At 50.9% G+C, this 19,979-nt stretch overlaps 1 protein-coding gene across 6 annotated transcripts in view; it reads right to left on the reverse strand.

The window, feature by feature from the left end:
• Positions 1 to 2,661: 2,661 nt before the first annotated feature.
• The window catches only part of MYH14 (myosin heavy chain 14), a 90,374-nt gene continuing 73,056 nt past the window's right edge, over positions 2,662 to 19,979 (reverse strand). For 4 of the 6 annotated variants that reach the window (XM_036833385.1, XM_036833387.1, XM_036833384.1 and 1 more), the window contains 9 exons: positions 18,287 to 18,499; positions 16,929 to 17,090; positions 14,531 to 14,659; positions 13,859 to 13,947; positions 13,650 to 13,773; positions 6,977 to 7,185; positions 5,128 to 5,236; positions 3,276 to 3,448; positions 2,662 to 3,119 (listed from right to left, as the gene is read on the reverse strand). In XM_036833385.1, the coding sequence (XP_036689280.1) occupies positions 2,960 to 3,119; positions 3,276 to 3,448; positions 5,128 to 5,236; positions 6,977 to 7,185; positions 13,650 to 13,773; positions 13,859 to 13,947; positions 14,531 to 14,659; positions 16,929 to 17,090; positions 18,287 to 18,499 (1,368 nt within the window). In that variant the 3' untranslated portion in view covers positions 2,662 to 2,959. The remainder of the gene's footprint in view (positions 3,120 to 3,275; positions 3,449 to 5,127; positions 5,237 to 6,976; positions 7,186 to 13,649; positions 13,774 to 13,858; positions 13,948 to 14,530; positions 14,660 to 16,928; positions 17,091 to 18,286; positions 18,500 to 19,979) is intronic. The other 2 variants (XM_036833389.1, XM_036833388.1) reach the window with 1 other exon arrangement.

Consider the following 19,979-nt stretch of genomic DNA (forward strand, 5'->3'; position numbering starts at 1 on the left):
TCAGAAGCTTGGGAAACCACATATCCACCTGGGCTGGGATCCCAGCTCGCCCTTCCCCGGCGTTTTTCAACCCCCCATGTTCGCGGGTGCAAAATCATTTCTCATACCCCATCCTGGCTCAAGAAGGATGCGCTACCTACCCCAAGCCCAGGGACCACACCGGTCCCAGAATCCTTAAGGGACTCCCCCTTTTGTAGCTGGGGGCCTATGGAATTAGCAACCTCCCTCCCTCTGCTCCCACAGCCTCAGGAACCCCCCACCCCCCGCCCGAGGATTGGTGGTGGTGGGGTCACTGAGCACGATCCTTGATGCAACGATTCCTATGCAAGGGGCATTTTTGAGTCCCCCCATCCTTCCCTTGGACCCTAAACCCTGGCGAACCAGGGGTGAGGGGTGGGGCGGATTCTGGCGGGAGCGGGGTGGGGCGGGGCAAAGGGCTAAGGGCTTTAAACACCAGGGTATGGGGTTGGAGACTGATTATATTGCCAAAGGGTTTAACTTCTTAAAGCAAAACAAAACCCCAGATACCCCTGACCCTCACGGAAGCCGAACGGTGCAGGGGAACGGGGTGAGGATTTTTCTAAAGGGTACGGACCTCTTCCCAACGTCTCCCCCCTGCTCGCCAATCTGCCACACGTACCCAGCTTTTTAGTTCAGCTTTTAAAAGTAGTCACAATCATTATAAACCTCTACACACGTTATTCTCATTCCCCATCCCCCAACTCAACAGTGTGGGATTCGGGGAGGGAGAGAGAGAGAGCTAAAGGGACAACTTCCTAGTCCCGACTCCCCTTTTCCCCCCGGCCGCCAGGGTGCCTGCAACTACACGCATGCGCTGCATGACGCGCTCCCCACACGCATGTCGCGCCCCTCCTGCGCTCCGGGAACGTACGGACACGGGGCGGGGGCGGGGTGATTGGGGAAAGGAATGAACGGCGGGGGGTCTTTCTGAATACAGCGGCTCCTCCCCAACACACACACAGCAATAAGTTTCTCTCACTCAAAAGTGGGCGGGGCGGGCCTGGCCTGTTGTTGGGGTGGGGGGGGAGTGGCAAGGGGGCGCTCTCAGGGATGGGGGAGGGTGCCCGGAGTCAGTCTGGGGAGGGGAGGTCTGCAAATCGTCCAACTCTGGTGCTAATGGCGGGTCTTCTCAGCCCACCCCCAGGGCAGGGAGGGAGGGGTCGGCACGGCCCCTCCCCCAAGCCTCCCCCACGCCCACCCTGGGTGCATGAACCGCCCTTGCAGAAGCTGCAGCATGTCACCCCCCCCAAATAAAAAGTGTCATGCCCCCTTCCCACCCACCCTCTCACTCGCCACCAAAATAAAAGTTTCCTTTTCATTTAAAAGTTTCATCCTCTTTGTCTCCAGAGAAGATCTCCTGATGGGGCTAGGGGCTCTGGGGGCAGACAGAAGGTTGGGACAGAAGAGCAGGGGTCGTACTAAGATGGCAAGGGCCTGCACTTTGAGGGTCCAGACATCCCCCTCATCGCTGGCTCTCACCTTGTGATTTTGGCGGGGGCAAGTACCTGCTTCAGTTTCCCTGATGGTAAAAATGGGGATCCGCACCCCTAACTGGAAAGTCTGTGAGGGCACCTGGGTCATGTGAGCTCCTGGGTCATGTGCCGGTGACTAGTCCCCAGAAAAGGAGTGTGGGCTCAGGAGTTACCCACTCTGAAGCCAGACTGGGTTCAATTTCTTAGTAGCTGTGTGTCCTTGGGCAAGTCTCTCAACTTCTCTGGGCTTGTTTCCACCACTCTAAAAGGGCGAGCGGGGGTGATCTATTCATTCAGCAAACATACTAAGGCCAACTATGTGCCAGGCACTGTTCTAGACACTGGAAGGCAATGAAATCCCTGCCTCTAAGGGTTGTGCTGAGGGTTGAGACTAATGTCCCAAGTTTAGCTCAGCTAAACAAATAGTACTCAGCAAACAGCTCAACAGTCACTACTATCATTGCTTTGCAAAGACTTGAGGGTCAACTAGAGTGCAGCACCCCTTCTGCCACTCGCTGACGGAGAGGCTTGGAGCAAGGGACCCTGGAGCCCTGAGCCTCAGTTTCCCATCTGTATAATGCAGGGGATACTTTGGAGGAAGGTTGGGTGAGGGGAAAATGAGTTCTTTCACATTAGATGCTGGGTACACGTGAGGTCCCCCAACACTGGCCAGTTGGATTAGAACCAGCAGTCTGCCCCCCTCCACCCGCTGCCCCTTGCCATCCTGTCCCCCCACCCCTGCAGGAACACATACAGCCCCCGAGGGGTCCAGTCGGGGTTGGAGTTTATTTCTGCCAGAGTCTGGAGTCTGGGAGGGTATTGGGGGGGGGGGCCCTCCTCCAACTCCCATGGGAAACTCCAACTGAACTGTGACCACACAAGAGCAACCAGAAGGGAGCATGGGGGGAGGGGGAATGAGTGAGGTCCCCTTATCTTGCCCCTCTGCAAGGGTCAAAGGCTGGTGGTGGCCTGGGGCTCAGGGTGCTGTTGCTCAGAAGTTCCGGGGTCAGTGGCTAAGTGGAGAAAGACACGGAGAGAGAGGGAAAGAGGGAGCGGGAGGGGGAAGGGGGAGACTTAAGGGGGAGGGGGAGGAGGAAGAGGGAGGGGGAAGGGGCGTGGGGAGCCCTGGCTGAGGAAGGCAGGGGAGCCGTGCTCCCTTCCTAATATAGATCATTCATAACTGAAGGAAGGATTTGGAGCTGGATGGGACCCCAGCTTGCCAACTACACCCGAATTTCTCCCAAGCGAGAGCACCCCAGTCCTTTCCTCCCTGCTTGCCCGCTCCTCTGTGTTTAGGGGTTCACGGGAAGTCTCAGGGGACCCCCCGCCCCCCCGTGGGGTTGATAAGTGCTGTCATGCCAGAGGGTGGCACCATTTCCAAAGTGCAAGAAGCCAGAGGGTTGTTCGTGGGACAGGCACCAAGGGGGCCAGGGAGGGAGGGCCCGGTGGCTGCGGGCAGGGTAGGGTCACTGCGGTGGGGCCGCAGGGGACCCTTCGGGCTCCGCGGGCAGTGGCCCAGACCCTGGCTCCGCCTCCTCCGCCGCCGCCTCCTCGTCGGACACCACGCCCTCCTCCAGTCGGAAGACCTGGCGCACTGAGCGGGTGGTGAAGGTGAGGGGGCCGCGTCTGCGGGGAGGAGAGACCAGGGGGCAGAGAGAAAAGTGAGCGATAGGGAGATATGGAGAGACAGAATAAAATGGGGAGGGCGGCACAGAGAGATGAGGGGACAGCGAGATACTGGGATTTATGGAGCGAGGGTGCGCATGTGCGGGGTGGCCTTACCGAAGCCGGTTCCTCAGAGTGTTCAGCTCCCGGTTCATGGACTCGGAGGCCTCTGTGACGTCCTCCAGCTCGTGTTGCAGCCTCCGGCGGACCGCCTGGGCCCGGGACGCCTCCTCCTCGGCCTCCTCCAGCTGCCGCTTCAGCTGCTTCACTCGAAGGTTCCCCTTCTCCAGCTTGGCGTGAGCAGGGGGGCCGGGTCATTTCTCTGGGTGCTACCCTCACCCAGCGCTCCCCACAGCTCATCCCTCCTACATCCTGACTCTGTCCTGTGCCCTGCCATCTATTCATGCTTTGTTCTTCTCTCCTAGATCCTCTCACCAGCCTCCACCTCAGATTCAAATGTGAGGCCATCCCCCACTCGGCCTCAGAGGGATCTTTCTATGCTCAGGGCTGACCCTAACCCTTACCTGCTCAAAGTCCTCCGTGATTCCCCAGTACCCCTGGGACAAGGTCTCAGCCCCTCAGCCTGGCATTCCAGGCCCTGCAGGGTCTTCTTCCCATAAACACACTGATCAGACCATCTTCACTGAGACCTCTCCAGACCCTGCCATCTCTCTCTCCATGGAGGGGACATACATAACCTGCCTCCTGCCAACTCCTCTGACCTCATTTCTTATCATTCAACACCCACCCCCCCCCAACCCCATTCTTCTCTCAAGCAATACTGGTCTGCTTTTTTGCTTGGAACTCACCAAGCTCATTTCCATACCCCAGGGTCTTTGCACCTGCTGTTCCCTCTTCCTGGCTCTTTCTCACCCTTCAGTATCAATTCAAATGTCACTTCCTTAGAGGTCTTGCTGACACCCCCAATCTAGGGGGGATTCCCCAGTCCTCTGTGTCCCCCTCTCTCTTCATTCTCTTTTTTCTCATAGCCCCTGTCACAATCTGTAATTATCTTGCTTGTTTATAGGGTCTATGGTATCTTTCTTTTCCTATGTTGAAAATCTGAGCTCTTTGAGAGCAGAGTCCTTCTCTGTGTCATTCACAGCCACATCTCCAATGCCTTGCACAGCGCCTGGCACATAGAGGGTGCTCAACAATTGTTTTGTGAGATGAATGGTGAATAAAACACAGCTGAGCTTTTAAGGGCACAGCAACTAGACTCAGTCACATTTGAGCCTGGGGGTGGAAGCTGGCAAGAGGATCTGATCCAGGCTCTCTCTATTGACTGTGTGACTCTGACGCAAATTATATCCCCTTTTAAAGTTTCCATTTTCTCGCCTGTGAAATGGAGCTGATGAGAGAACGTAAGCATGTATTTTTTAAAAAGCAGGTAGCATAGTACTTGGGACACAGTAACTGCTCAATAAATAATTAAGAAAACAGACTCTGCAGCCAGAGTGCTGGAGTGTGAACTCTGGCTCTATCTCTTACTAAATAAATAATTGTGAGCAAGTTAATTCACCGTTCTGTCTCAGTTTTCTCACCAAAATTAGAGGGAAAATAATAGTTTAACCTACCTCATAGAGTTCGGATAAGAATTAAGTGTACTACCTGTTATGTCTTTAGCATAGTGCCTGGCTCGTAGAAAGCACTCAGTAAACAGCAGGTGTTGTTATTTTAGCTGTGGCCTAGTCTCTGGGTAGGGTTTAACTTCTTCCCTCTCCCTGGCTGTCTAAGGTCCCCACCAGGGCCTTTCCTAGATTCCAGAATTTACGGATCACAAAGTCACTGATTCCAGCTCTCTCCTGATGCACCAAGCCCCAGGATGGTGTCTGCACTCAGTTCCAGTCCAGCACCCACACGTCCTCTTGTGATGGGAACTCACTGCCTCCAGAGGTGGCATGTGCTACTTCTCTGTCAGTGGTCCCCCCACCACTCCCACTGCACCTCAATAACTTCAGCTGCTCACCTGGTCCCGGAGCTGGTCAGCCACCCTCCGCTCCTCCTCCACCTGGAGCACCACCTCTTTAAGCCTCTTCTCAGCCCTGCGTACCAGCTTGCCAGAGAGGATGCGCTCCCTATGGAGAGGTATGAACAGGAGAATCAGGAGAGCTGCTCACCTGGGGCTCAGTCCCCCAAGCCTCGTCCAGTGGCTACCTGTTCTCAGAGTGGCCTCTGCCCTCTTTTCCACCCACAACTGGCTCCCACAGTCCACTCAGGCCAGACACTGGTACCCAGGCTCCCACCAGGGAACCTAGTCCTTAGCTTCTAGTAAGATGCCTGAAGGTCCTAAAAGTGTCTCCATGTCTATACCAGTTTTCCATATCCCACTCGGTCTCTCATATTCAACTGTATTCCCCCACCACCCCGGCCCCAGTCTTTCCTCCTCTCAGGGGACTGACCCACTGACCACCAGTCCCTAAGTCAGACCACCAGGCATTGTCCTCACCCCTTCTCTCCCCTTTGCCCCACCCCCAGCCTGTTAGTAACCAAACCCTGTCCCATTGCCCCCTGGACTCTGTCTTGTCCCCTCCTCAGCCTCACAGCCCTAGCCCCCAGTTCAGGACTCATCATCTCCCACCTGACCTTCCCTCTACCTAGCCTGGAATTCTCTCTCAATTTCTTTCTCTAGCTTTCTGTGTTTGTGGAACAGTCTGGAAGCCCAAAGCTCCATCTCCAACCATCTCTGTTGTCTTCTCCCCTTCTCACTCACACACTTTCCCCGGACAAGCTCAGCTGTGCCCCAGGTTTCTACAACCATCAACAGCCTGGTATCTGCTAAATCTGTCTCCTGAGCTCCAGCCTGGTTCAGCCCCCAGCCTCAGCTGTCCACCAGACCCTGCACACCCTGCACTGGGCTCAATGCCTTCTCCCAAACCTACTCCTCCTCCTAATCCCCCCTGATCCGCCTAGATACGCAGGTCAGACACCGGGGGCCATCCTTACCTCCTCTCTCCCCTCCAATCCTTTCCCTCCCGTCTCCTTAATTTCCCCATCCCCACGGTCCCTGCTCATCCACACCTGGGTGAAGTCCATGTGATGGGGCCCCTAGCAATGGACAGTGCTTGGCAGCCATGACTGGACATTCCCTTAAATCTGAGCCAGCCACATGACTTGCTTTTTTTTTTTTTTTTTTGCCATGCCATGTGCAGCATGCAGGATCTTAGTTCCCAGAACAGGGATCAAACCCATGCCCCCTGCAGTGGAAGTGTGGAGGAGCCCTAACCACTGGACCACCGGGGGATTCCCTACATGACTTGCTTTAGTAACAGGATGTGGCACAAGTGACATTGTACCAGTTCCAAATCTAGACCCCAAGAAGCCCTCACTCTTGGAACCTTCACTTTGTCATGTGAACAATCCTGGGCCAGCCTGGAGCAGAGACAAGTTAGCCTAGTTGTCCCAGGCCAGGCTGGAGACATACAAGAGCCCAGCCAAGATCAGCAAATCCATCTAGCTGACTTTCAGCTGAGCAAAGATGCATGAGTGAGGCCCACCAAGCTCAGATCAGCAGAACTTACCAGCCATCCCAAAGGCTCATGAGCAATAATAAAAAATTGTTGTTTTAAGCCACTTAAATTTTAAGGTGGTTTGTTATGCAGCTATAGCTAACTGCTACATTACTGTTTAAATTATATAGTGGGAATGCAGTTACTTGCAGCACAAAGCATCCTAAATGATATAGGAAATCATCAACCATTAATATTATGATGCCTTTTGGATGTTTCTAAACCATGTGCTTGTAACACAGCTCCCCTTCATCTCATTGACCAGAATGTGAGGATTGCCCTCCAGCTGTGCCCTCCTCTCCCACCCACCTGCTCTCCTGCTCCAGCTGCTCCTCAGCCTGGGCCAGCTTAGACTCAAGGGCAGCGATGATCATCTTCTGGCGGGCCCGGGCCCCAGCGTCTTCCTCACCCAGGCGTCCCCGGAGCTCCTGGATCTGCCGCTCCAACTGCTGCCGCCCACTCTCTGCCTTGGCTGAGAAACTGCGCTCAGCTGACAACTCTGTGGTCAGTGTTTCCACCTGCAGCAGTGGGAAAGGCAGGACTGTCATGGTGGAGTCTCAGAGGGAAGGTGGGAGGTAAATGCAGGCACCTCCCACAACTAAGTGAGTTGATGATTGTTAAATAAATAGCACAGAACCTGGTATATACTAAATACTCAACAAATGGTAGCGTGCATTTTTCTCCAATTGGCTTATCAGCCAACGGCAGTGCCAGCCCTGGGTTTTAATCTTTTAGATAGGTTTTTGCTATTTTAATAAGCCCACAAGACTATCACAAACTTGTTTAAACGCTATAACTTCTACCTTTGACTGTGAATGAGTCTATTCCAAGGGTTATCACACTTTTGTTCACACCAGGCTCATCTGGGGAGCTTGTTAAAAAATTGTGGACTGCAGGGTCCCTCCGCTCCAGAGATTCTGATTCAGCAGGTCTGGAATGGGGTCCATGAATCTGCATTTTCAACAAGCATCTCAGGTGGTTTTGAAACGAATGATATGCAGGACCGTTTTGAGAAATGCCGGCTCAATGAACAGGAGCTACTACACTGCGAATGTGTAAACATACCTCTAATAATAGTGCCTGTTTATTTATTCAGCTGGTACTCTGAGTGAGGTCCTATGCCGGGGACACAGAAATTAGTCAGATCCAGTCTGATTCATACTTTACTTCATTTAACCCTCAAAGGAAGACATCGACGTGGTGATTAGCATATGCTGTTTTTTTTTTTAAAACCTTTTTTGGAAAATAAAACCGTGATATAGAAAAAGTAAAAAACAGATCAAATATATGGCTTAATGGGTTAATAAAAGGCAGACACCATTGTCGCCCCTGCCCAGGTCAAGAAACAGAACTTTACGCACCCATCCTAATAACAACCTCTTCCTTTTCCTCCAAATAGTATGTCATCCTGACTTTGGGGGTGATCACTTCCTTGCTCTTTTTATTACTCAAAGATGCATCCCTAGATCCTATAGTTGAATCCTGCCCATTAAAAAAAAAACAAAAAAAAACTTGTATGGACTTCCGTAGTGGTCCAGTGCTTTAAGACTTCACCTTCCAATGCAGGGTGTGTGGGTTCGATCCCTGGTCAGGGAGCTTAGATCCCACATGCCTCACAGCCAAAAAACCAAAACATAAAATATAAAACAGAAGCAATATTGTAACAAATTCAATAAAGACTTTTTAAATGGTCCACATCAAAAAAATCTTTAAGGGACTTCCCTGGTGGTCCAGTGGTAAAGAATCTGCCTTCCAATGCAGGGGACACGGGTTCGATCCCTGGTCGGGGAACTAAGATCCCACATGCCACAGGGCAATTAAGCCCATGCACCACAACTACTGAGCTCAAGCGCCTCAACTAGAGAGCCCACGTGCCACAAACTACAGAGCCCATGCGCCCTGGAGCCTGTGCACCACAACTAGAGAAGAGAAAACCCACATGCCACAACTAGAGAGAAGCCCGCGCGCCGCAACGAAAGATCCCACATGCCTCAACTAAGACCTGACGCAGCCAAATAAAAATAAAAATAAAAATTTTAAAAATAAAAATAAAAAAATCTTAAAAAGAATTTGTATATGACTTTTAAGTCTCTTTTAATCTACAGTTCCCTACTCCATCCCTTTTATTTCCTTACAATTTATCTATTGAAGAACCTGGGCTGTCTGACCTACAGAGTTTCTCTGCACCTGTATTTTCCTGATTACACATTCACGGTCTAATTCAGCATGCTTCTCTGTTCGGTTTCTTTCAAATAGGCAGTTCAGTCCAGGGAATTAATTCTTTTTCTCTATGAGTTTTCAAGGTAATGAAATGGTTCCACGTCATTTTATGAAGGTGACTCTATCGTGTTGAACAGCCGTCCACCAAGAACTCATGCCCATCTGGAACCTCGGAATGTGACCTTATTTGGAAAGACAGTCTTCGGAGGTGTAATTTGTTAAATGAAGATGAGGTCATACTGGATTGGGGTAGGCCCAAAAACCAATACGACTGGTGTCTTTACAAGAAGAGAAGGAGGCACAGACACATAAAGAAGACACAGGGAAGGCCGTGTGAAGATAGAGGCAGAGATTGGGCTGATGCGTCTACAAGCCAAGGACTGCTGGCACCCACCAGCAGCTGGGAGAGAGGCCTGGAACAGATGCTCCCTCAGAAGGAATCAATCTGATGACACCTTGATTTTGGACTTCTAGCCTCCAGAACTGTGAGAGAATAAATTACTGTTGCTTTAAGCCACCCAGTTTGTGGCAATTTGTTACAGCAGCCTCAGTAAATCAATACAGTGACTAATTAGTATTTTTAAAAATATCGTTGTGAACTCATGTATTTAAACAGATTTGATGGATTTAAAGCAGTGCGATTCTGACCCTTGTTGAAGCTCAAGTTGCTCCCTTTGGGGCCAGTGGGAGCCTTTCCAGGTTGACTTCTAGGTGCTTTTGAGATAACCAGGGTGTGTTATGGACTGAATGTTTGTGTCCCCTCCAAATTCATACGTTGAAGCCCTAATCCCCATGTGATGGTACCTGGAGATGAGGCCTTTGGGAGGTAATTAGGATTAGCTGAGAAATGTGAGGGTGGGGCCTCTATGATGGCATTAGTGCCCTTGTAAGGAGATACCAGAGAGCTTGCTCTCTCTCTACCCCCACATGCACAAAAAGTCGAGGCCAGTGAGTGCATGACGAGATGACAGCCACATACAAGCCAAGAGAAGAGGCCTCAGAATGAAACCTATCTTACTGGCACCATGATCTTGGACTTCACAGTCTCTAGAACTGTGAGAAATAAATTTCTCTTATTGAAGCTGCCCAGTTTATGGTATTTTGTTATGGCAGCCTGAGCAGACTAAGGCATGGTATGACAAGATGGTCCAGGCTACTCTGATTCGTTTCCTGATTCAGATCTGGAACGAGCCATTTCTTTTTTTTAAAAAAAGCCCCATTTTCTTTGAGTGGGGGGAATGGTATTTCTAGACCACGATTTATATACTAGGGATGTTCATTGCTATTGGGTTGGTTATTGTTTAGAGGCCTTTTCGGTGGACAGAGATAGGATGGATCTATATAAATTACCCCAAAAGTTCACATGAATACATCCAAGTCAAATTTGGGACTAGAGGGTTTTTGTGGGGTTTTTTTTGTTTTGTTTTGGCCGTGCCACACAGCTGTGGAATCTTAATTCCCCAACCAGGGACTGAACTCAGGCCACATCAGTGAAAGCCTGGAATCCTAACTACTAGGCCACCAGGGAACTCCCTATTTGTTTGTTTTTAACTTAGCCTGTTCTCCATGACATCTATATCTTGGTTCTCACATGCTGATGATCCTCAGATTATGAACACAGGTAGAGATGGTAGAATTAGAATATTCCATCCTTAATCATTTACTTTATCCCACACTATACACATAATATTACTATTACCAATATAATTACTGAATATAGTAATAAAATTTTTTTTTGCATATTTGCCCATTCTCTCCATTTAAAAAATAGTTGTGATATAAATAACTGAACATTTAGCCAATTATCCTTCTTACTCCTTTTCAGCCTTCACTTAGTTGTAGAACTATGGGCAGACTGTATGCTTGTTACTCTCTTGAGCTGATGTCTCTCTAGTGACCCTGATCATCTGAACCTGGATCTCCAGGGCAGTGGTTCTGACTCCTCATGCCTCAGAACCACTTGAAGGGCTTGTTAAAACACAGATTCCTGGGTTTCCCCACCTCCAGCATTCCTCATTCATTCGTTCCTCATTCACTTGGTTGGGGCCCCAGAACTTGCATTTCCAACAAGTTTCCAGGTGAGGCTGATACTGCTGGTCTCGGGGCCACACTTTGAGGACTGCTGCTCTCCTAGATTCTTCAGGAAGGGCTCCTGGGAATAACAGTCCCTGAATTCTTGCACGCTGACAACTTGTTTATATCCTTTATACATGAAAGTAAGTTTTATATCGTATAGATAATCAACGAGGACCTATTGTATTGCACATGGAACTATACCCAATATCCTGTAATGGAAAATAATCTTAAAAAGAATACATATACATATATATAACTGAATCACTTTGCTGTACACCTGAAACTAACAAAACATTGTAAATCAACTATACTAAAAAAACAAACATATATCTGCACAAAAAAAAAAAAGAAAGAAAAGAAAGTAAGTCTTGCCTGATACAAAATCCTTGGCTCAAATTTTCTTTCTTTGAGTATCATAACTACATCCCTCCATTTTCTCCCAGCATAAAGTCTCGCTGTGAAAAATCTGATGACAATCTAATTTTCTTTTTCTTATATATCACTTGTTCATTTTTTCCTGGATGGCTAAAGAATTTTTTCCCCTCTTATAAGTCCAAGAGTTTTTATTAGAATCTGTCATGGTATGAGTTAGTATGGGTCAATATCTTCAGGTACACAGTGGCTACAAACTTTTCTGTTTCAGGAGTTTTCTTGCATTATGTTTTTTGGTTATTTGCTCTGACCCCTTGCTTTGATTTTCTTCTTTGGGGGCTCCTATTATCCATATGTTGGATCTTCCCTGCCTGTCTTCAATATTTGCCATTTTCTTATGAATTCCTTTTTGTGTCTTTTAAAAGTTTTATTTTGGGGACTTTGCTGCTGGCGCAGTGGTTAAGAATCCGCCTGCCAATGCAGGCGACACAGGTTCGATCCCTGGTCCGGGAAGATCCCACATGCCGCAGAGCAACTAAGCCCGTGTGCCACAACTACTGAGCCCGCATGCCACAGCTACTGAAGCCTGCGCACCTAGAGCCTGTGCTCCACAACAAGAGAAGCCACTGCAATGAGAAAATGAGAAGTCCGCACACCACGACAAAGAGTAGCCCCCACTCAATGCAACTAGAGAAAGCCCGTGCGCAGCAGCGAAGACCCAATGCAGCCAAAAATAAATAAATAAAATAAATAAATAGGAAATAGGTTTAAAAAAAAAAGTTTTATTTTGATTTTTTGAAAAGGTTCTCCTTTTCACCAACAGCCAAAGATGTGGGCTGGGCTAAGTCACATCATTCTTTATATGACTGTAGTATCCTACGGGCTCTCCACTAGGCATGCACTGGCTTATTTATTTCATTTATAACGAGCACTCAGTACTGTTTTAGGTACTGGGGATAGAGCAGTGAAAACTAAGACAGAGGCCCTATGCTCAAGGTGCTTACACTCTGTTGGGAAGATGGACTATAGACAAATAAGTAAATATATAATAGAATGCCAGGCAGTGGTAAGTGATATGAAGAGATTAAAGCAGAGAATGGAGAGAAATTATGGGAGGGAGGGTGGCTGTTTCACACGGGGTGGTCAGGGAAGGCTGTTTTGGGGGAGTGAGATGTGTGATGGTTTGGGAGAAGGGCTTTCCAAGAGGAGGAAACAGCAAGTGCAAAGGCCCTGAGGTAGGAATAAACTAGGCATAGTCAAGGAATAGTGAGGAGGCTGGTGCGGCTGAAGCAGAGTGAACTAGGGGAAAAAGGGTTAGAGATAACTAAGGTCTGAACTAGCCAGGGACCAGAGTGTGGGGCCTTGTTGGTGACTGAGATTTTACTCTGAGTGAGATGGGAGTGCATCATCATGGTGTATGACTGCTTCTCCTACTGGTCTAGGGGCTCCCCAAGGGCTGAGCTGGGTTCTTACTCTTCTCTGAGTCCCCAGCATGAGAGGTCTCAAAATGTATCTTTTAAAATGAATGAAATAATATAGATGTAGGTCTCTCTTTGGAAATCTCATCCCTCTATTGTCTGCTTGGCAAACTCTTAACTTCCTACAAGACCTCTTAAGGCATCACCTCTATCAGGAAGTCTTCCTTGATAGCCCCCAGCCTCCAGGCTGGATACTGATCCAGTCTTCTCTACATTCTCACAGTGTCTTGTGCTTCCTCCATTTTCATTTGCATTTCTGTATTGGGATAGGCTGTTTCCTCCATCAGACTAGGATGTCCTTAAGGGCAGAGACCTGGAATGATCCATCTCTAGGTCCCTAGCACCACCCAGAATAGGATATGGGCCTCCAGAAGCCTAATAAAATATTTATAAATAAATATACAAATGAAATATGCTTTTGTCTGTCTGCCTAGCTCCTACGTATGCTTTAAAACCCCAGCCAAATGCCCCTTCTTGCAAATGCCTCTCTCTTGCAGAGAGTTCTCTCCCTCTCGCTACTGGGCCCTGGATACTTACATTATCACACATGTCACTCTATAATGTCACGGTGTAACTCCCTGTCTGTTTCCCCAGGGAACTCTGCAGGATAGAGACCCCACATAATTTATCCCTGAATCCAGCCTTTGAGAAGCTTCAGAAATACAAGTGAATGAATGCATCAATGTCTCCCTCCACCTTGAGAACTCCTATTCAACCTTCAAAACCCAACTCAAATATTCCCTTTTCCTATGTCTGTTGAATAAGAGAACTGAAGGTGTTATGGCCCCAGGTCAGCAAGGACCCAGGCTGGCAGTGGGTGACCCAGCTGTGCTCACCTGCAGAAGCAGCTTGCGGTAGCGGTCATTGAGCAGCTCTGCATTGCTCTGCTCCTCCTCCAGCTCCTCTTCCATTTGCCCCAGGCGCCCCTCCAGCTGACGCTTCTCATCCAGAATGGCAGCCCTAGGGAGAACGGGCACAGGGGGCGGTGAGAGGGCAGGATGGCCAGAGGAGGGCGCCCTGCCCCACATTACCAGGGACCACTCACTTGCTAAGGCTGCCGTTGGCCACCTCATCTGCCATTTCGTCCCGCTCCTGCTGGGCCTGCCGCCGGGCACGGTCTGAGGCGGCCAGTTCCTGTGATGAGTGAGAGAGGGGGTGGTCAGCTGTGGTGAGGGGAGGCTGTCTGGGCACTGGTCTCCCTGACCCTCACACCTCAAGTCTCTTGACCTTTTTTTCACTGCACTTGAACATGCTGCCCCTGGATAACCTTGGAATGAACTTCAGTCCATAGGCAGATGTCTCCTAAATCCGTCTCCGGAGCCCCTGGTCCGTGTCCACCTCTTGCTGCCCCTCAAGGCCCCTCACCCTCATGGCCTCCTCACTGAGCCCACTATCTCCTTTCAAGCCAGGTCCTCCTCCAGTCTCCCCCGGTCATCGGGCCAGACCCCCTCGACTCCTCTGCCCCATTACCACCCATAGCCCTGTCTGTCCTGCCCTTTTACTCTGCCCTGGTCCCTCCTCTGCGTCCCACAGCTCTGGCTCAGGCTTCATCCTCCCTCCCCAGCCTCCCAGCCTCCATTCTCCCCCTGGTCCACGCCCCACACCGCCCCAGAGAGGACCTTGCGGCTGTGGCTCCGGACCCTCTCTGGGCTCCCAAGCTTCCCCCAGGCCCCGCCCACCCTCCCTTCCCCCACGGCCCCGCCCATCCTGGCATCACCTCCTGCAGCCGCAGCACTTCCGCCTCCAGCCCCTTGAGGCGCTTCTCACTCTCCCGGTTCTGGGCAAAGATCTCCTCCCGGGAGCTGCGCGACTCCTCCACCTCCCGCCACAGCTCCTTCATCTGGGCCTGGGACGAAGTGAGCGAGTGAGCGGACCCAGCCTGATCGTGACTCACGGGGACGCCCCCTACCCTCGCATCAGCCCGGTGGGGGCTCCCCGTGAGCAAGCAGAGCCCTGCGGACCTGGGCTTCTGCACCCCGCCCCCAGCCGCTGGCTGTGTGACCTTGGGCCAGCCCCTTCCCATCTCTGGGCCTCACCTCTTTAAAAAAGAAGCACATCAAAATTAAAGTAAGCCTAAAATGGGGATAATATTTGGGCTCTGCAGTAATAATAGGGATGGGAAACACCGGTCACTTACCTTGGGCCAGGCTCTATTCTACAGACACACTGACTCCTTTAATCCTCACAACTCCAGCTGGTGGGGACTATTTTCCTCCCCAGTTTACAGATGGAAAAACTGAAGCACAGCGAGGTTCAGCAACGTGCTCAGGATGGTAAGTGGCAGAGCCAGGACCTGAACCCAGGCTGTCTGGCCCTGGAGTTCACCCTTTTAGCCACTTTGATACCTGGCCACGTTATTGATGTTTGGTTGATTGGCCGCGCCAGGTGGCATGCGGAATCTTAGTTCGAAGACCAGGGATCGAACCCGCGCCCCCTGCCGTGGAAGCGCGGAGTCGAAACCACTGGACGGCGAGGAAAGTCCCAAGCTACCTGGGACACATTATTAAGAGTGCGTAGGGATGACGGTAAAAGGGTTTTTCTCCTCAACGGTGCTTAAAATAAAGAAAAATAAAACACAAACGAAATGTCCATCGCCGTTAAAAAAAAAAATCCCCGCTCTATATCTTTACAGTGGTGTAGCGAGTGATTGTTGACACCGTGAGGACAGCGGGCAGGCTTGGTGGTAGAAGGACAATTACCATCACTGTTACTAATATTATTATTATCTGCTTGATAATAATAGGTTTTCAGTGTAGGGGTTTTTGCTCAGTGATGACATGGTTTATAATTTTTACTTTTGGGGAGGAATCTTCATACACCAGTGCTGCCCAACAGAAATACACTGCAAGGACAAACGTTCTTTAACATTTTCTAGTAACTACATTAAAAAGGTAAAAGGAAATAGGTAAAACTAGTCTGAACACTATATTTTATGTAGCCTAATATATCCAAAATATTATTATTTCCATTTATAATCAGTGTAAAAATTGAGATATTTTACTTTATCAAGTCTTCTGAATCTAGCATGTAACTTGGATTTTGGACCCACCCACCTTTTTTTTTTTTTTTTTTTTTTTTTGGCCTTGCCAGGTAGCTTGTGGGATCTTAGTTCCCCAACCAGGGATGGAACCTGGGCCCTCAGCAGTGAGAGCAGAGTCCTAACCGCTGGACCGCCAGGGATTTCCCTTTTTTTTTTTTTCCCCTGCCACATTTTAGATGCCCAGTAGCCACATGGGGCTGGTACCCTCTGTATTGGACAGGCCAGGTCTATACTTAAAAAAAAAAAAATAGAGACTTCCATGGTGGTGCAGTGATAAGAATCTGCCTGCCAATGCAGGGGACATGGGTTCGAGCCTTGGTCCGGGAAGATCCCGCATGCTGAGGAACCACTAAGCCCATGAGCCACAACTACTGAGCCTGTGCTCTAGAGCCCACACGCCACAACTACTGAGCCCGCGTGCCTAGAACCCGTGCTCCCCAACGAGAGAAGCCACGTCAATGAGAAGCCCCCGTACTGCAACGAAGAGCAGCCCCCGCTTGCGGCAACTAGAGAAAGCCCGGGCGCAGCAACTAAGACCCAATGCAGCCAAATAAATAAATAAATTTATATTAAAACAATAGACTTTACTTTTTAGAGCAGTTTTAGGTTCCCAGCAGTTTTGGGCAGAAGGTACAGAGATTTCCCACACAGCCCCTACCCTCACACATGCACAGTCTCCCCCATCATTAACATCCCCCACCAGAGTGGGACCTACCTTGATGGTAGGTATCAGTGATGAACCTACCTTGACACATCACCATCCAAAAAAAATTCTTTTTAAACAACCATGTATAAGTTTCATAATGGGGCTGCGGCGGGGGGGGGGAACCCTAAGGTATTTCCACTTCAAAAATGAAATACAATGAGGAAACTGCACTTAAACATTACGCATTTTAAATAAAGGAAATAAAGAACAGAAAAAGAACCCAATGAGCCTTTGGGGCATGGATGTTTATAAAGCTGTTGCCTACGCTGGGTGCAGCTCCTGGGATCGAGAGGGCGGGGCCCCAGATGGTTTTGGAGCCGGCGGGAGGTGGGGCCCTCCCCGGTCCGAAGCTTAAGCTCCACCCCTCACCTGCATCTTGCGAAGCTGCTTCACCGCCTCCTCCTTGCCCTGCCCGGTGGCCACGGTCTGGGCCTTCAGCTCCTCCAGCTCGGCCTCCAGCTTCTTGCGGGCGGCCACGGCCAGAGCACGCTGCTTGCGTTCCTCATCGCGTTCCACCTCTGCATCCCTCAGCTGGGACGGGGGAGGCCGGGAGGGGCGGGCTCAGGGGACGGGAGGCCCAGGCTTCCTCTACATGCTAGTGACATAGACGTCTACCCTCCAGCCCCGGCCCAGGCCTCCAGCCCCGTTCCTCCTGCCCCTTGCCTCTCTCCACCACCGAACTCCATCATCCTCTCCGACCCCACAGCCCCAGCTCAGGCCTCATCCTCCCCCCTTGCCCCAGCTTCCTCTCTGCTCCCATCTTTCCCCGCCAGCCCATTCCCGATGGCTCCAGAAGGGTCCCTCTACAATCAGAGCTGACGCTGCCCCTCCCCTGCTCATGGCCCTCCTGCGGCTCCCCAGTGCCCCCAGGACAAAGTTTTGGATGAGCCCATGGCTGGATCAGTGGAGCCAGGCGAGGTCAAACAAATACCCAGAGACACCCCGGCCCCCCAGCCTTGGATCACGTCTTCATCTCTCTCTCGGGGCCTCCCAGCTCCAGTCTCCCCCGCTCCAGTCTGCTGCCCATATGGCCCCAGAGGGGTCTTTCTGACACTCAGAGCTGACCCGCCCCTCCCAGGCTCAGCACACATCCCCTAGTGGAGAGCCTTGCCCACTGCAGACCATAGGAAATTCCTCCACTGAATGAATACTGAATGAATGAATGAATGAATGGTGCAGAGAGAGAGAGAGAGATGGAATGAATGAGGAAGCAGGTGAAGGAGTAAATGAATTCGGGAGGAAGGTCGTGGATGAAGTGGGGTGCAGATGAGCTGGTCAATGAATGAGTAAATGAGTGCCTGGGTAGGTTGTGGGTGTGGAGGGGTAGATAGCGGAGTGACTGGGGGGAGAGGAGGTTGATTGGAAGGGGGTACTGGGTGCATGGAGGGGAAGTCAGATGCAGAGTTGGTTATGTAGAAGTGCCGGTTGGTGGGGAGGCTGTGTATGGGCGGCTGGGTGGCTCAGTAGATGGGGTGGTAGCTGGGTGGAGGGTTCTGGCGGATGGAGGGTGTCTGAATGGGTCAACAGGATGTGCGTGTGGGTTCATGGGTCATGATGGGTGAGTGGGTTGGGGAACAGGAGGCGGGCTGGCTAGCAGGAGGGACTTGGGTAGAAACACCGAGTAGCAGGTGGGTGGGTGAGACTTCCGGCCTCTCTTGCTGCCTGTAAGCGCCAGGGCATCCCCCGCTGGACGGGCATCCCCCGCCGGATGGGCGCCCGGCCTGTACCTGCTTGGCCAGCTGCCGCCGCCTCTCCTCACCAGCCTCGTCTCGGCCCTGCAGGTCCCGCTCGTGCTGCGCCTTGAGGGCCTGCACGGTCACTTCCAGGCGCAGCTTGGCATCCTCAACCGCCGTCAGCTCATCCTCCAGCTCCGTCACTTGTGTTCGCAGGTCGTTGGCTGCCTGTTCGGCCACCCGGCGGGCTCGCTCCAGCTCGTGCACCTGGAGGGGAGGGAGAGTGAGCGCTGGGGCACCTGGGTCACCTGGGTCACCGAGGAGTGGGGAGGCCAGGACCCGAGATCTATCCTGGGCTAGAGGGGAGGGAAGCTTTGACAGAAGGGGTGGGGGGCAGCAAGTTGACGTGCCCATCCTAGTTCGCTCGTTCATTCACACGTTCGACATTTCCTGAGCACCTACTTACTACGTGTCTCATTCTGGATCATCCTAGAACATATTTTATTAATAACCGATGCACCATAATTCTATTATCTGAAGCTCCTGAGAGTCCATTCCAGTGTTTGTTAGGTCGGCTGACTCTCACTCATGGTGGATTATTTCCTCGTAGGTTTTGTGATTTTTTTTTTTTTTTTGGCCGGGACCTGCGCAGCTTGCACGATCTTAGTTCCCTGACCGGGTATTGAACTGGGGGCCCTGACAGTGAAAGCTCAGAGTCCTAACCACTGGACCCCCAGGGAATTCCTGGTTTTGTGATTGGTTTGTGAGCTCACTTCGTTGTGGCTTCATCTTCAGGAATACCGCGTGGAAATGGGTGGAAGGCACGTAGCTCCAGAGTTAGCAGTGTTGGTTTCTGCCAGACTCCCCAGGATATTACCAACCCGCTAGCGACTACTACTTTTTCTCAGCGTGGGGCTTTCCAGACCTTTCAGGGAGGTGTAAATGAAAACCCCAAATATCCCGTGAAAGCAGACCTGGGCTTATGAATTCTCAAAGACACGCCCCCACGGCCTCTCCTTAATTGTTACCTCCTCAGAGAGGCATCCCCTGACCTGTCAGGGCCTCCCTGTTACCCATGCTCCTGGCACTGGGTCGCTCTCTGACTCAGCCCTAGTCACAGTGGTCCTTTACCATGTGCTTATGTGTCTTTTTGGGCAACACCCACCTCCCACATTGGCCTGTGAGCTCCACAGGGCAGGGACTATATCTGCTTATCACCCCTGCCTAATGACCCTCATGAAAATGCTGGTCAGTGACAGTATCTACTTTCAGTGCTTAGAAGGGTCCAACTGGTCCCCCTTTTATTTGGCACCTGCCAATCAACTTGGTTGACTTGAAGGACTCAGACTTCTCCCATCAACATCCTACTTCCCACAAAGGCCTTTGGAGTCACTATATATAACTTAACACTTTTCCCAAAGGACAGACCTTAGCAGTTTGAGCATGAGTTGGATTATCCTTGGGGCTGCAGGCCAAGGGTGTGTCATGGGGATGGGGGTTCTTTCCAGGCCTGGCTAAAAGCTCCATTGGATTAATGCCAGAGCATGCGGAGAATATAAAGCCCTCAGCCATCGCACCCCTGGCAATAAGGATGCTGGGATTGTGTCTGCCCAGGGACCCAACTAAACACGCATTCCATCAGTGCCTCCCGTCACTAGCCAGGGTGGCTTGTGGCCCTGGGCCTGTTCTGGTTGATGCTCCACAAATATATTTATTGGGCAAATGAAAGAAGGATGGTGTGGAGGGT

The sequence above is a fragment of the Balaenoptera musculus genome, chromosome 19 (genome assembly GCF_009873245.2).
Source record: "Balaenoptera musculus isolate JJ_BM4_2016_0621 chromosome 19, mBalMus1.pri.v3, whole genome shotgun sequence".
NCBI classification, from domain to species: Eukaryota; Metazoa; Chordata; class Mammalia; order Artiodactyla; family Balaenopteridae; genus Balaenoptera; species Balaenoptera musculus.